We start from the raw sequence: 15506 nt of genomic DNA, 5'->3' as shown, positions 1-15506 counted from the left end.
AGAATTTTGGTTTTCTAAGACTTTGTGGTCTTAGAAGCGTTTGAATGAACACCATATGCTTAAGAATTTAAATATTTGTATCATCTTCCAAAAGCGGAGCACTAGCTTGAGTGCTGGGAAGGATTAAAGGCAGCCAGCTCTCCCAAGTGGGATTATCAACAGAGAATTGATGGAATATAGATGTAGTGCCTATGTTTAAGAGGCTCACAGTGGAAGGGTAGGGGGAATGTGTGTGTTTTTTCCCCCGGTCTTTGTCTGAGGAAGCTGGGGTCATGTGAAAGAGCAGAGGAAAAGGAAAAGATTTTTGTGTGGCTAGACTTTGTTACTTTACCCTAACTTCACCTCGATCATGGTTTCAGTCTCTCCAAAGGCTGTCTAGTTACAAATCTGATAGTGACCAGAGCCTGTGGGAAGGTCTAGTTAGAAGTGGTTTGTGGAGGAAAAGGAGGTACTAGAGAAGAGAAGGCCAGCCACTCTATGGGTTGGAAAAACGAAAAGAAATCGCCGAAGACCAAAAACTCGTGGATAATAGTTATGTTTAAAAGACACAGCAATTGATTTTACCTCACTCTTTCACCTGTCCTCATCTAGCCTATCGACACTACGCCCTTGCTTTAAGATTTCTTTCCTTTTTTAGCATGGGCTCCGAAGCCTCAGGTAAATAACATCCCTGCTCTGAGCTTCAGATTCTGCATCTGTAAAATGAGAATTGATGTTCAGTGATTTGGAAACTCACTTTGGTGAGGACACCAAAGTGAGAAGGGGAGAGGGCGCCTCAAACCTCAGGGTCAAGTATTTCCCAAAAAGAGAACCAGCTGCCCAGGTACACCCTGTTCTTTCTTCCTAGTCTGAACCCTGAGAAAGCAGAGAGAGGAGCAAACTCAAATCTGCCCTGAGGAACTCCCAGGTTGTTGCAGAAAACAGAGAGATACTCTGAACCCAGACTTAGACACAAAGGCAGACATTGAACTTCGAGCTGTACCGCGGGCACCCTAGGGGTAGTGGATATTGCCTGGATAGAATGGGAATGGCCTAGGTTTGGGAGAAAGAGCTCAGCTCAGCCTGCCAGAGTTTTTGAGTCTTGGGAAGTTATTGAAGGCAAGATAAAGAGGGAGAATGTTATCGTCAAAAGAAAGGACTCACTGGGACACTGCAGTTTTACTATAAGCAGTTGACTGTAATTATCTGAGTAATATGTAACAACTCATGTGTCAAATATCAAGTGCCTGCTATGGACAAAGCACAGGAATATAAGGACATGATATCTCCCTTTATGGAGCCCACATTCTTGTGATATGATCTCACTTCATCTTTTCAGCTCTTTAAGCATGCTATTAGTATCCCAACTTTAGAAATGAGGAAATGAGTCTCGAAAGAGATTGGCAAGTGGCAGAATTATCACTGAAACTCAGGTGTCCTGCCTTAGGATCCCAATCGCAGGCTGCTCTCTTTACAAGTTTCCTGAAAAACCACTCTAACATTTGTGTCTCCCCACTTCCTCCTGTGCCTGCCACTTCCTGCTGATCTCGAAGGAGCAAACCTAGGAGTGAAGGTCTGGTGACTGTTAAACACAATGGAGATGAAGCATTCTTGTTTTATTTTCCAGTTTCTACTCAGACTCAACAGGAGTCTGGCTTTATTGTGTTTTTACAGTAGGATACATCTTCATGTTTCAAACTAATACTTTCACCATCTGTTTGTGATTTCTCTGTGGCAGACTTCTCAGATCTCCCCCAAGAAAGGGCATTCATTGTTTACCACTCCTTTGTTGGTCTTTTCATCAGTTGACTTTTACTCAGCTTGTATCCCAGAGGGTTCAATCAGCAATATTTACAGAAAAACTCCTTTGTCTGAGATACTGGGCTGGACCCCGGAGAGAATTTAGAGATAAGCAAGAGGCATTCTTGCCTGCTAGAAGCTTACAGTCTAGTTGGGGTTTTTTTTGTTGTTGTTTGTTTGTTTGTTTAAAGTAAAATAAGTGACCTGAGAGATCTGCTTGTCCGTGGGAAATTCAGAGGACAGAAGAATTGAGAATAGAGGGAGGTTTTGTAGTGAAGGCTGAATTTGAGATAGGAATTATGGCTGATTAAGTAGTTCCTCAGGCAAGTGGTGAGAGAGCAGTCCAGCTGAGGAATGCCAGCATGAGCAAGGCATGGAATCTGGAAATCCTTTTAGGCGGAATAGGGAAAAATGCAGCAGAGCTGGAGCTCAGGGAGTGGTGGGAGAAAAGGCTGGAAAATATATTAGGGCCATATTAAGGAGAGCCTACTTTAGAATATATCTTGAAAATAAGGGTTTTTTACATAACTACAGTATTATCACATCTAAGAAAAAATTTTCTAACAAAATTCCATAATGTCTAATATCCAACCCCTCTTCAAATTACTCCAATTGACAGAATTAACTAAAATATAAAACATGTCTGCAGTGATTTTTTTTTAAAGCTTTATCCTTCCACCCCAACCTACACAAAAATTAAAATATGTCAATGAACACTGGAATATTCTTCACCTGTTTCACCAAGTGTTAACATTTTGCCACATTTACTTTCTCTCTTGTCCCTGCTCTTTCTCTTTAAATAATCTGTATTCTAACTTCTCATCTGCTAGGCCAGGCAAACTGGGGTGAAATTCTCAGTGCAGGGCTTTAAGGATTGGCATTATATGAGCTTTCATTAGTAAATAATCCAAAGGTAGAATTATTAATTCTTTCAACAAACATCTGTAGAGCATCCCTACATCCTCCTTCCTCAAGGAGCTCTAGTTGAGGAGGAACATCTACAACATAGTGTAGGTGCCCTGACACATGGCCCTCTTGCTTAAGGCAACAAATACTTTGGGCCCAGGGCATTGGGTTATGTTTTCAGGGTGATCATACTCATCTTTTCAGTTTCAGAGTTGAAGGTGGGAGTGTTCCCTCAACACACACACTCCCACACCCTCCAAGCCTTTTTGCCTTGAGCCTTTTGGGGTTTGGGGATATTGGTCTGCTCCAGGGTGTGCCACATTGACTCTAGACTGAATTGACACCTCTCTCTTTTCAGCACCCCTCCCCGCCCCCCCCAGCAGAAGAACCAAGCCCCAGTCAAAGGAAGGGAGGGGTGGCAGGAAGGAAGTGAGAGCTGCCATTACCACTAAACAAGGTGGTGTTGCAACTTTCTGGTAGAGGACAGTGTTTGGTTGGGGGCAGAGGGTGGAGCCTGGGAAGATGAGCGACTCTGCACACCCAGGGCCGGCTGTCAAGTGAGGTGGAGTGGAGAGACACAGACAAACACATATGGCTAAACTGAAAAGGAAATAAAGACAGGTATTTATAGGGAAGGGAGTGGAACTAGACACAATGATAATATTTGTATTAAGTACTCACCATAGGGCAGCACTGTGAAAGCAATTTATGTGTATAATATCATTTAATTCTCCCAACAACTCCAGGAGATATTATTATCTTATTGGGGGAAAGGGAGTTCTGTAAACTAAGGCTCTAGAGTTGAAGTGATTTGCCCAAAGGCTTATAGCCAGTAAGTGGAAAAGCCAAGATAGGGGCATATATCTGTCTCACTCCAGCAACCTTGAGCTTAACCACCATAGAGAGAGCTCCAGAAGTGAGAGATGTTAGCCCCAGGATTAAGAATGGAGACACCTTAGTCAGAGTCTACATAGAGCCGGTCTCACGCCCAAGACCTGGGCGCTCTTTCATAAGATTCAGAGTCCTTCGCAATGAGACTCCAATCTCCCTTTCTAGTTTCCTTACCCATCACTCCCCATAACACACCCTAAACCAGTCATGCTGAACCATCTCATGAAACTGCCATGAATTTGCATACTCCTGTGACTTGGCTGATGTTGTCTTTGCTTGAAATCCTCTTTCTATCCTCACCCTTTTTACTTTATTTCAGTCTAGCAAAATCTTTTCTTTTTTTAATATTTATTTATTTATTTGGTTGCACCGGCTCTTAGTTGCAGCAGACGGTCTCCTTGGTTGCGGCTTGCCTGCTCCTTAGTTGCAGCATGCAGGCCCCTTAGTTGTGGCACACAGGTTCCTTAGTTGTGGCATGCAAACTCTTAGTTGCGGCATGCATGTGGGATCTAGTTCCCTGAACAGGGATCGAACCCTGGCCCCCTGCATTGGGAGCGCAGAGTCTTATCCACTGCGCCACCGGGTAAGTCCCTAGTAAAATCTTAATTCAAGGCCCAGTCCATTGGTTCCCTCCTGTATCAGTCTCACTCTTCTTCCTGTTGTAAGTATTAAGTATCTATTTGCTGGATACTGAGAAATACAGATAAGGCAAGTGCCCAATCCTCAAGGAGCTCACAGTTTAGAAGGAGACATAGATAAATGCAAATAATAAAATAGTAATAGGGGAATTCTCTGGTGGTCCAGTGGTTAGGACTCAGCGCTTTCACTGCTGGGGCCCGAGTTCAGTCCCTGGTTGGGGAACTAAAATACACCGCAAGCAGGGCAACATGGCCAAAAGAAACAAAAAAACAAAAACAAAAACCAGTAACAAAAGTGTATACAGGTACAGAAGTTGTAACTGCTTAGGAGGGAGCCATTTAGCTTGATTAATGGGATAAAGTAGATGTGATTAAGTGTCACAAAGGATATAGAGTATGAATTAGGTCTTTTTAGATAGCTGGCTGACGATAAGGTGAGGAAGAGCATTCTGGAAAGAGGGCATTGGGTTATGGGTTTATTTAATCTAATACTCTCCCCCATGCCGAAAACCACTGTAAATAACAGCATCTACAGCAAGCAACAGTATGGCTTATTAGAAAACTAAAGAAGTGTGAGAAAGAGAGACCGGTAGGAAGAAGGAATGCTGAGAGCTGAGGCTCAATGAAGGGTCAGATCATTGAGACCCATATGTATGCTAGAGTTAGAACTACAACTTGTAGATACTTTTTTTTGGCTGCGTTGAGTCTTCGTTGCTACGCATGGGCTTTCCCTAGTTGCGGCGAGCGGGGGCTACTCTTCATCGCAGCGTGCAGGATTCTCATCGCGGTGGCTTCTCTTGTTGCGGAGCATGGGCTCTAGGGCGCGCGGGCTTTAGTTGCTCTGCGACATGTGGGATCTTCCCGGACCAGGGATCAAACCCGTGTCCCCTGCGTTGGCAGGTGGATTCTTAACCCCTGTGCCACCAGGGAAGTCCCATATTGGGCATTTAATAAAAATCTGTTGAGCAGTTGAATGGAGAATCATCAGAAGGTTTTAAGCAGCAGCATGATAGACCAGGCCAGGTGGAAAACAGTGAAGGCCTGGACTAAAGCTATGGCAGTGAGACTGGAAATCATGGGATGGTTTCCAGATGGTGAGGGATTCCATGAAGGAAGTGAGAGAAGTAGTTGAGGGCAACTCCTGATTCTGACTTGGGTCTGGGGGATGGTGGTGCCTCCTTCCAAAATGGGGTTACAGATACAAGAGTCAGGGTCTTCCTTGTTATAAGTGAGTGTCCCCTATGAGAACAGGAGCTGTGCCTTTCTCATTTCCATGTCCTTTGCATCAGCACTCAGATCAGTATGATGGTTGGCTCTCCCGGTCCCAGGGGAGAGGAGATCAATATGGACAGCCCTCACTTCTAGCTGAGTTTCAAATGCATTATATCAGGGCTTCTCAAAGTTTTCCACAAGGGCCTTCAGAAGAAGAGAGTCTCCTGCTCGCCTCTCTGACCTCATCTATCTAAAGGAATCTGCTGCTATGGCTGGAAGAGGGTCTCTCAAGTAAAAAAATATCTTCAAGGCTCATGTTTTATCTTTAAAAGCCATGCACATTTTACATTCTTCTAATTAATTCTTGTTTTAATATAATACTTTCCCCCACGCCGAAAACCACTGTAAATAACAATTTCATTCCAGGAACATATACCTTATTTATTCTGGTCTTTATATATACCCCCTTGTACACTGCTGCATATCCCCAGGAGTACCCCAATTTGAGAAGAACCATAAAGCATGATTGATTTTTCAGCAACATGCTATATTTCTAATTCTGTTGGGCTGATATGAGTACATCCCTTAAGTTGCATCTGAGACTCTGAGAGAAGCCAGGGTCAAATGAGGCCAACAGTTAAGAGAGACTTGAGTATAACAGTGTGGACCTCTCTGATTTATATCCCCAGGTACTGCAGAAGTTGGGGAAAACTGTGGAAACCAAAGATGAACGGTTTGAACAAAATGCCAATAACTTCTACCAACAACAGGTAATCTGGAGGGTGGGAAAGGGAAGCTTGGAGGAAGAAAGAAGATATGAGGGCCGAGTAGCAGAAGAACAGCAGGTTCTGCAAATCAGCAAGCGTCCCTAGTAACCCATCCTCCCCCCAGGAGTAAGGGCCACAGGGTGACCTGCTGCTTATCCTTCTCCTGGGAACCACAGAAAATTACCTTTCCTATTCCTGCTCACTCTGGGTTTAGGGGGACAGACGAGTGTTCTTCTTTTCTCTTGGTGGTTCCCCCAGGGTACAGTGACATCACCAGGTCCTTAGACAAAATCAAAACAAGTCCCTGTAACCTTAGTTTCTGGCTTACTGTCTTCCCTAGGCTGCCTCTCTCCCACCCTAAGGGTCTTCTCATCTCAGTGGCCCCATGTTTTGTTGCCTCTTTGTCCACCGCATCTACCTCACCAAAGCCATTTATTCTAAAACAATACCTCCATCTTTTACCTGTCATTCTCACCCAAACCTCCTGTTCTCACTGTTCCTTCTGTCTTCACTGGATGTTATGGGTAATTTTATGTAGAAAACTTACTTTAAAAAGTGGATAACAGGTCACTGCAGCCAACTCTGAAAATTCTATAGTACACATGCAATTGGAACAAGAAAAAATATATAATTCATATATAGTAACATTAAAAAAAAAAAGAAGTGGACAACAGTTGGTGGCCTGCAAAAGGGGAGAGGCAGCTGGCCAGTCAGCGGGCCTCGGAGAGCCGTGTTTCCAGAACTGCTGGACGTGACACCCTCTCCAGACCCAGCATGTGAATGCCAGGTGTCTGCCATGAACTCTGGAGCCGTGTTTCCAGAGCTGCTGGACGTGACACCCTCTCCAGACCCAGCATGTGAATGCCAGGTGGCTGCCATGAACTCTGGAGCCGTGTTTCCAGAGCTGCTGGACGTGACACCCTCTCCAGACCCAGCATATGAATGCCAGGTGTCTGCCATGAACTACGGAGCCATGAGGATCTACAGCAAAGGACATTTCCAGGGTGGAGTTCATGTCAAAAATGAAAAAAAATAGCCGTCTTTAAACTCTGAAAACTGATAACAAACCAGAAAAATCCAAAAGTAAGCCACTTTGGGGAAAAGTATTTTACATTGACTTACCTTCTGTCACTGTATCTGAAAAACCGCCAAAGGACATTAAGGATCTGGGACGGCGAGTTGAAGAATTTCTCAGTAAAGATATCAGTTATCTTATTTCAAATAAAAAGGACAAATTTCTCGTGTACCAAGCCCTGAATTTGCGTATAGTGCAGAAACCACTTCACCTTATTCTAGCCATGATGGAAGTTCATTTGAGTCTCCAGATTCAGTGTGTTTGATCAGAGGAAAATCAGTGGTCGAAAAAACTAGAAATGACCGTGATTTTTTTCTTCAAATAGTATATTATCAAATGCCTTGTCATGGGGAGTAAAAATTCTTCATATTGGTGACATTAGACGCTACATTGAGTAAAAGAAAGTATTTACTCAAGAAATCAAGCACTTCTGTAAGCGATGTGGGGAAAAGAATAGGTATTGGTCCACAAAAAGCAAGAACAAGTAGACTCAAAAAGCCTTTTGTAAAGGTAGAGGATATGAGCCACATATTCTAAGTGAGCAGCACAGAAACTTTGCACAGAGTAATCACTATCAAGTTGTTGATGGTATTGTATCTAAGTTAGTTTTTGATTTTGTGGAATATGAAAGGGACATGCCTAAAAGAATAAAATACAGTATTAGATCCATTTCCCCTATTACTGCAACTGTCCTGCAAAAGCCTGAATATAAAGAAAAGCTAGAATCGCAACATACATCTCAGACTTCAGGGAAAATAACGTACAAGTGATTGAGCAGAGTTTCCTGTATAAAGAAACCCAGGAACCTGAACAAAATGTGTTTATTTCAGAACATATTCCCTACTTTTCCAGTGAATTGAGAGGGCTTGATGAGAAAACATCTAATAAATGTTCCATTTTAAATCCAGCCGAAAATGACATAAAAGAAAATTTTACACATCTACCTCCACATAAAAATGAGCAGGAATGCATTCCTGACATTTCTGAACAGAAATTAATCATACATGAAAATGACTTAGAAGTAAGGGTATAATCACTATTCCATGTAGGCCACAGACATGTATATACGTTTCTAATTTCAATATGGATAAGAGTGCATCTCAACCAAAACGAAAAGTCAGATGCTGTGCATTTTCCAGCACAGGATCTGAAGGAAAAGGACCTTCATTCAGTATTTGGTCATGATTCTAGTCTGTTAGCAATAAACAGTTTACAGGAACATCTAACAATTCAGGGAAAGACTCCATTCCAGAGTCCTCCTAGGAACCCAGTGAATGTGACATCAAGAATACAGGTAGTTTACCTTCTGGTAAAATCCACTGGAGAGTGAAAATATTATAAGGAAGAAAAAAAAATCTGGAACCAAATGTGAAGTTTGATAAGAAGAGAACTTCTTACTACACAAGAAGAAAACAATCTGTAGTTCACCACTACAATCTCTACTGAACTTATTTCAGACTAGTGAAGTCAGAATTTTTAGATTTCACAAGCTATGCTGAAAACAGTGGTATATGTGATATTTTAGATACTTGGGAAGAGGGAAATTCAAATAATCTGTTGTCAATGTTTTTCTCTTCCCTTTCAACCTGTATATTTACTGGCTTTTGACTTAAATAGCTTTCAGAAGTGATGAAGATCATATTCTTGAAATTTTAAAAATTTGTATAAAAATTCTTACTTTTTTTTTGCCAAGTTTGTTTACAGAACCAAATGTAAATATTAACAATAAAGGTGATGTTTGCATTTTTCTGCAGAATTCATTACCTGTTACAGAAAAATTATAGAATAAACTTGTGGCTCATTTTTTAAAAAGGGGGGAAAAGAAGTGGATTACAGGGGTTTAGGGTATTGACTTTCCATCTCTGTGTGCCAGGCATCACATTTATCTCATTTAATTCTGACATGAGTCCTGGAAATTAGATCCCCTCTTTATAATAGAAGGGAGTTAGTTATTAACTTAAATGAATATCCAGTTGCAATGCAATTCTGACACTAAATACCCAGAATTAGTTCAGATTTCACAGGTTGAGGGCATAGTCCGCCACTAGACTACCTCACTTCAGACACCATCTGTAAACCTCCAAAGTTCCCAGGCCACCTGCACTTTTGACAAACTGGCTACAAATTTGGGGGTTCCTACCGACCACTCATCTTCTGTAATTCACTAGAACGACTCACAGAACTCAGCAAAGTGCTCTACTTAATTACAGTTTTATTATAAAGGGTACAAATCAGGACCAGCCAAATGAAGAGACACACAAGGGGAGGTCTGGGAGGATCCCAAACATGAAGCTTCTGTGTTCTCAAGACACGTCACCTTCCCAGCACGTTGATGTAGGATTACCAACCAGGGAAGCTCACCTAAACTTCAGGTGTCTAGAGTTTTTATTGTGATTTCATTACATAGTGAATCATTCATAGGCCGTGTGGTTGAACTTAATCTCTAACTTCCCTCCTTTCTGGAGGTCATACTGATATCTCCTGTATGAAAGCCCCAACCCTCTAATCACTTGGTTCACCTTTCCCACCTGACCAGCCACCATTCCTGAGTCATTTGTTTAGCATGGACACAGGTATGATCTGAGAGGCCCACCATGAATAACAAAATGCCAAGGATTTATAAGTTACTTCTCAGAAACCAGGGCCAAAGACCAGTCAAATTCTTTATGGTATGATGTAAGAATTATATGGAAAATAATTCTTTAAAATTATATTAGGGACTTCCCTGGTGGTGCAGTGGTTAAGAATCCACCTGCTGATGTGGGGGACATGGGTTCAAGCCCTGGTCCGGGAAGATCCCACGTGCTGCGGAGCAACTAAGCCCATGTGCCACAACCACCGAGGCTGCTTTCTAGAGCCCGCGAGCCACAACTACTGAGCCCGTGTGCCACAGCAACTGAGCCCGCATGCTGCAACTGCTGAAGCCTGTGCGCCTAGGGTCCATGTTTTGCAATAAGAGAAGACACTGCATTGAGAAGCCCGCGCATGCAACAAAGAGTAGCCCCTGCTCGCCACAACTAGAGAAAGCCCATGTGCAGCTACGAAGACCCAATGCAGCCAAAAAATAAATTTATTTTTTAAAAATTATATTAAAAGGATATTAGCTATAATCTAATTCAGTAGTTGACTGTATCAGGATCATTTGAGAAATAATGCAACATCTCTGGTAGTAGGGCTTGGGAATCTATATTTTAAACTTGTTTTAATGGAAGATTTCAAGTATATGCTAAGATAGAAAAACCTGTATAATGAATCCACACGTACCCATTACCCAACTTCAATAATTTATCAACTCTTGGGAATCTTGTTTCATCTATGTCTTTACCCACTTTCCCCATCCTTGATCATTATGAAGCAGATTCTAGATATCATTTTATCTATAAAAATTTCATTATCAGTCTCTAAAGATAAGGACTTAAACTATAACCACAAAATCATTATCACACCTAAAAATATTTTTCTATAAAACATTTAATCATTACAACAAATCAGAAGGTATTTCAAGAGGGAATTCCCTGGTGATCTAGTGGTTAGGACGCTGTGCTCTCATAGCCCAGGGCCTGGGTTCAGTCCCTGGTTGGGGAACTAAAATCCCACAAGCCGCATGGCCAAAAAAAAAAAAAAGTATATCAAGAAAAAAGTGAATTAAAAATAATGATTTCACACCTCCCATGCTACAACTACTGTTGTTTTTTTATGCTTACAATTACTTTGCTATGTATGTGTATGATCTCTAAATATATCTACAACAAATAAATAGGTTTACAAGTGAGACTGTTCCATTCTTATGGTTTTGTAACTTGACTTTTTTTTTTTTGTGGTACGCGGGCCTCTCACTGTTGTGGCCTCTCCCGTTGTGGAGCACAGGCTCCGCGGCCATGGCTTACGGGCCCAGCCGCTCCGCGGCATGTGGGATCTTCCCAGACCGGGGCACGAACCTGTGTCCCCTGCATCAGCAGGCGGACTCTCAACCACTGCGCCACCAGGGAAGGCCTGTAACTTGACTTTTTCACTTAATTTAATACAAATATCTTTTCAGATATTTCAGATTAAATATCCAGCTAAAACATAAATTTCAGTAATATCTTAAAAATCAGCAATAATTTTTTAATATCATAAAATATTCAGTGTTCACACTCCTCTAATTGTGTCATTTTTTTTAACAATTTGTTTAAATCAGCAATTTGTTGCCATGTTTAATAAATCTCTTAATCTGTAGGTTTCTAATCTCTCCTTTTTGCAGTTTGTTTATTGATGTTACTAGGCTGTTTTCCTGCAGTTTCCTGCAGTCTCTAAATTTTGCTGATTGCATCTCTATGGTATTGTTGTAACATGTTACTCTGTCTCGTATTTTCTGTACATTAATAGTTAGATTTAGAGGCTTGATGAGATTCAGATTTTTGTTTTTGTTTGTTTTGGAGGCAAGAATGCTTGTTATTATAGGTATTATAGTCTTCCATCTGGAGGCACATATATCTGGTCATCTCCTTTTTTGTGTGGTATTAACCATAGGTGATCGTTAACTAGAGAATCTGTGTTTTACATTAAGCTTTCTATGTTTATTATGTAGCAGCTAGTCTGAGAACAGCATTTGGCAACAACCACTGATCTAGTCTAACTCCATCAAAGGGAAATAGGATCTGATTGAGAGGGAAGTAATATAATCAAGATAATATACCATAAGAGGTGCAGAACTAGGATTCTAACTTAAACCCTGTGCTTTTTCTCCTCTACCTCACAAGGAGGCCACCCTGGGCCTCTTCACAACTCCAGTTACTGTTCTACTTCCAACTCCAGGATAGGAATCAGTAAGTTGACACCTGCTTTGGAAGGTTTCTGACTCTTGGCCCATTCTGTCCCTCAGTCCTTTCTCTACCTTATAGGATAGACCTACAATGGCAGATGTGTGGGTAGAAAGGGTAGGAGATGAAGGAAGGGCCATCAAGAAGAGGGGGCTTCCCTGGTGGCGCAGTGGTTAAGAATCCGCCTGCCAGGGCTTCCCTGGTGGCGCAGTGGTTGGGAGTCTGCCTGCCGATGCAGGGGACGTGGGTTCGTGCCCCGGTCCGGGAGGATCCCACGTGCCGCGGAGCGACTGGGCCTGTGAGCCGTGGCCGCTGGGCCTGCGCGTCCGGAGCCTGTGCTCCGCGGCGGGAGAGGCCACAGCAGTGGGAGGCCCGCGTACCGCAAAAAAAAAAAAAAAAGAATCCGCCTGCCAATGCAGGGGACATGGGTTCAAGCCCTGGTCCAGGAAGATCCCTCATGCCGTGGAGCCACTAAGCCTGTGCTCCACAACTACTGAGCCTGCGCTCTAGAGCCCACAGGCCACAACTACTGAGTCCGTGTGCCGCAACTACTGGAGCCCACGCACCTAGAGCCCACGCACCTAGAGCTCCACAACAAGAGAAGCCACCGCAGTGAGAAGCCCGCACACCGCAACGAAGAGTAGCCCCCACTCGCCACAACTAGAGAAAACCCGTGCACAGAAAGGAAGACCCAATGCAGCCAAAAATAAATAAATTGAAAAAAAAAAGTTTACCTACAAACTGGTTGCAGGTGAAAGGTAGGGCTCTACTTTTCACCCTCTACTACCACCACCACCACCATCTCTCTCTCTCTCTCTCTCTCCCTCTCTCCTCTCAAAGGAAACAGCAGGAGCGGAAAAGAAGAACTTTGACTAAAAGACTTGATTCTAAAACACGGACTGTGGTATAAATAGTACCCTTAGTTTTGAACAGTGTACATGCAACCTGTACCACCGTACATGGTAGCCTTGATCACTGATCTGATTTTTCAGGCCATATAATATCTAGTGGGATAAAAAAATTAAGAATTTCATTTGTAGAAATTATGCAAGATCGGGCTTCCCTGGTGGCGCAGTGGTTGAGAGTCCGCCTGCTGATGCAGGGGACACGGGTTCGTGCCCCGGCCTGGGAAGATCCCACATGCTGCAGAGCAGCTGGGCCCGTGCGCTGAGCCTGTATGTCCGGAGCCTGTGCTCCGCAACGGGAGAGGAGAGGCCACAACAGTGAGAGGCCCGCACAGCAAAAAAAAAAAAGAAGAAATTATGCAAGATCGTTTAACAGCTTTTGTTATTCAAACAAGTATTTTGGAGACCAAATCTTCATGGTGAAGTAAAAAGTTGGATCCATGTTGTTTTCTTTCAAGAAAGAAATTAAAATCCTTGTTAACTTTTATAATCCCCAAAACTCTTTCAAACCATGGTTGTCACATTTTCAAAACTCTCAAAGTTATACCTACCTACCATATCCATGTTTAAAAGCTGTTATGTACATTTAACATGTTAGACTGTTTAAACTTTTTTTTCTGTGAATGAAAAGCAAAGAGGAAGTGAGACATCTTTCCTGGTGAATGCTGAGTGTTTCTGAATTTTGTTAACTGACTGAATCTGTCTCTATCATGCTGTTGAAAGCACTTTCTCAAGGTCACCAGTGACCTCCAGTTACCAAGTTCAGTGATTTACTGATTCTTCATGCATTCTAACCTCTCTGAAGTATCTGGTCCTTCTTCAGTCATCAGAGGATGCTGTCTTGTTCCTCATTTGCTATAACACACCTTATGATCCCAGTTCTTCTCCTACCCCTTTGACAGCGCCTTAGATTCCCTTGAGACTGTGTCTTCGTGTCCCTTAAGCCCTGGCATTCAGCCTCTTGAAAAGGACTTTTAACCTGAGGTATGGTCAAGAGTTTGGACTGGCTCAGAGGTGAGCTCTGGAGGCAAGAAGATGGATAAAATAATTAATCCAGTTTCCTTTGTTTACTTGACCAAGTAGACCTGGGTTTTCTGCTGCTGAAATTAAATAATAATGATTTTTCCCTCAAAGAATTGCACAGATTAAAAAATTAAGTTATTAGATAGAATTTTCTGAATTTTCAGCTTTTCTCTCATAAATTTTTTATACTTTTGGTATGCTCAATAGCCTACCTATAATGAGCATAAGCAAATAAAACAAGTGAACAAGTTCACAAGTATTCTTATCATGTACTGCAAAATGGACCTTAGCTCAAATCATCTGAACTGGTGTGAGGGTCACTGTCCTAGTCCGTAGGCCTGGCCCTGTACGATACCCTTGATGCGGACTGCACCTTTCAGTCCAGTCTCACGCTCCTGTAGTCAAGCTCCAGTGTCAACAGCCTGGCCTCAAAATTCCTTCTCACCCAACTGGAAACTAGAGTTCACATAGAGGAGAGAGACCAGAAAGGGAATGGGCTTTAGACAACACCGTGAGGAACCATTGAGGAAGCCTCTGAAAAAGAGGACTCGGTGCAAGCCACGTGAAAGACATCTTCAAACCTGTGTGCAAGAGAAATTAGCCTGCTCCAAATACAGAAGGCCAACCTAAGACCAGTGGGCAGAAGTTCTAATAGAGCTATTAAAAAATGAAGTGCAAACTAATAGAACATTGTAGATCAGGTATACTCCAATAAAAGTTAATTTAAAAACCTATACATTGGTCAAAATCTTCCTAGAGATGACACAATTTAGTTTCATGATGGTGAACCTAAATTTTCCTAAGACCTGCCTATAATTAGGCCTGATAAAGAGTGTTATTGATTAAAACATATAATACAGGAAAAATAAAAAAATGAAGTGCATGGGAGAAGAGGAATGGCCTGTGTGAGGCTGCAGAGAAGAAGAGGGCCTGGTGTCTGTAGAAAATGGTAGCAGTTTTTCTTCCCAGAGAGGAAGGTGTACGTCAGAGGATCATGTATATAGTGTCACATAGGACTCAAGTTCCAACAGAGGAACTATAGGTTCTAGTTCACTGGAAGGGAGAACAAACAGAGGAAAGAAGACATGCCAGTGCAATGGGAGCAATTTCCCAACTTAAAATTTGCCCCAAGAGAGATAACCAACAACTTCTTGGTAAAGAGAGTAGAGGCTAATATATAACAATTGCAAATGTTTGAAGAAATTCCAGGATTGCTTTCTGCTTTTAACCTACTTTTCAACTTTGACTTCTGGAGCATCTTTCCAAATATATCTCTTTAGTCATCAGAGGCATTTCTCCCTTTCAGGCGGAAGGCCACAAGCTATACAAGGACCTGAAGAACTTCCTCAGTGCAGTCAAAGGTGGGTATCAGGGAGCACAGGGGGATCCAGAGGGCGTTTATGCAGCTACTAAGAGGTCTGGGGGATGGGAAAGAAACAACAACCGTACTCAGGCTTTTCGTCACTTGCCTGTGCCTGACTCCTGGATCTTTGTGGGCCTAGGAAGAG

General features: G+C 42.5%; 1 protein-coding gene, 1 long non-coding RNA gene and 1 pseudogene across 8 annotated transcripts in view; 2 read left to right on the top strand and 1 right to left on the bottom strand.

The window, feature by feature from the left end:
* Positions 1-15506, bottom strand: part of LOC149747999 (uncharacterized) — a 50420-nt gene that overhangs the window by 14868 nt on the left and 20046 nt on the right. The window lies entirely within an intron of this gene.
* The window catches only part of BIN2 (bridging integrator 2), a 31922-nt gene that overhangs the window by 1008 nt on the left and 15408 nt on the right, over positions 1-15506 (top strand). For all 5 annotated transcript variants that reach the window (XM_022572139.2, XM_089920714.1, XM_089920715.1 and 2 more), the window contains exons 2-3: positions 6116-6196; positions 15305-15359. In XM_022572139.2, the coding sequence (XP_022427847.2) occupies positions 6116-6196; positions 15305-15359 (136 nt within the window). The remainder of the gene's footprint in view (positions 1-6115; positions 6197-15304; positions 15360-15506) is intronic.
* On the top strand, positions 6203-9011 carry LOC111173993 (protein DBF4 homolog A pseudogene; annotated as a pseudogene).

The sequence above is a fragment of the Delphinapterus leucas genome, chromosome 11 (genome assembly GCF_059928025.1).
Source record: "Delphinapterus leucas isolate spDelLeu-1000000601 "Yukka" chromosome 11, BTC_Dleu_Yukka2, whole genome shotgun sequence".
In the NCBI taxonomy this organism is placed as follows: domain Eukaryota; kingdom Metazoa; phylum Chordata; class Mammalia; order Artiodactyla; family Monodontidae; genus Delphinapterus; species Delphinapterus leucas.
This window is presented reverse-complemented; position numbering and strand designations above follow the sequence as displayed.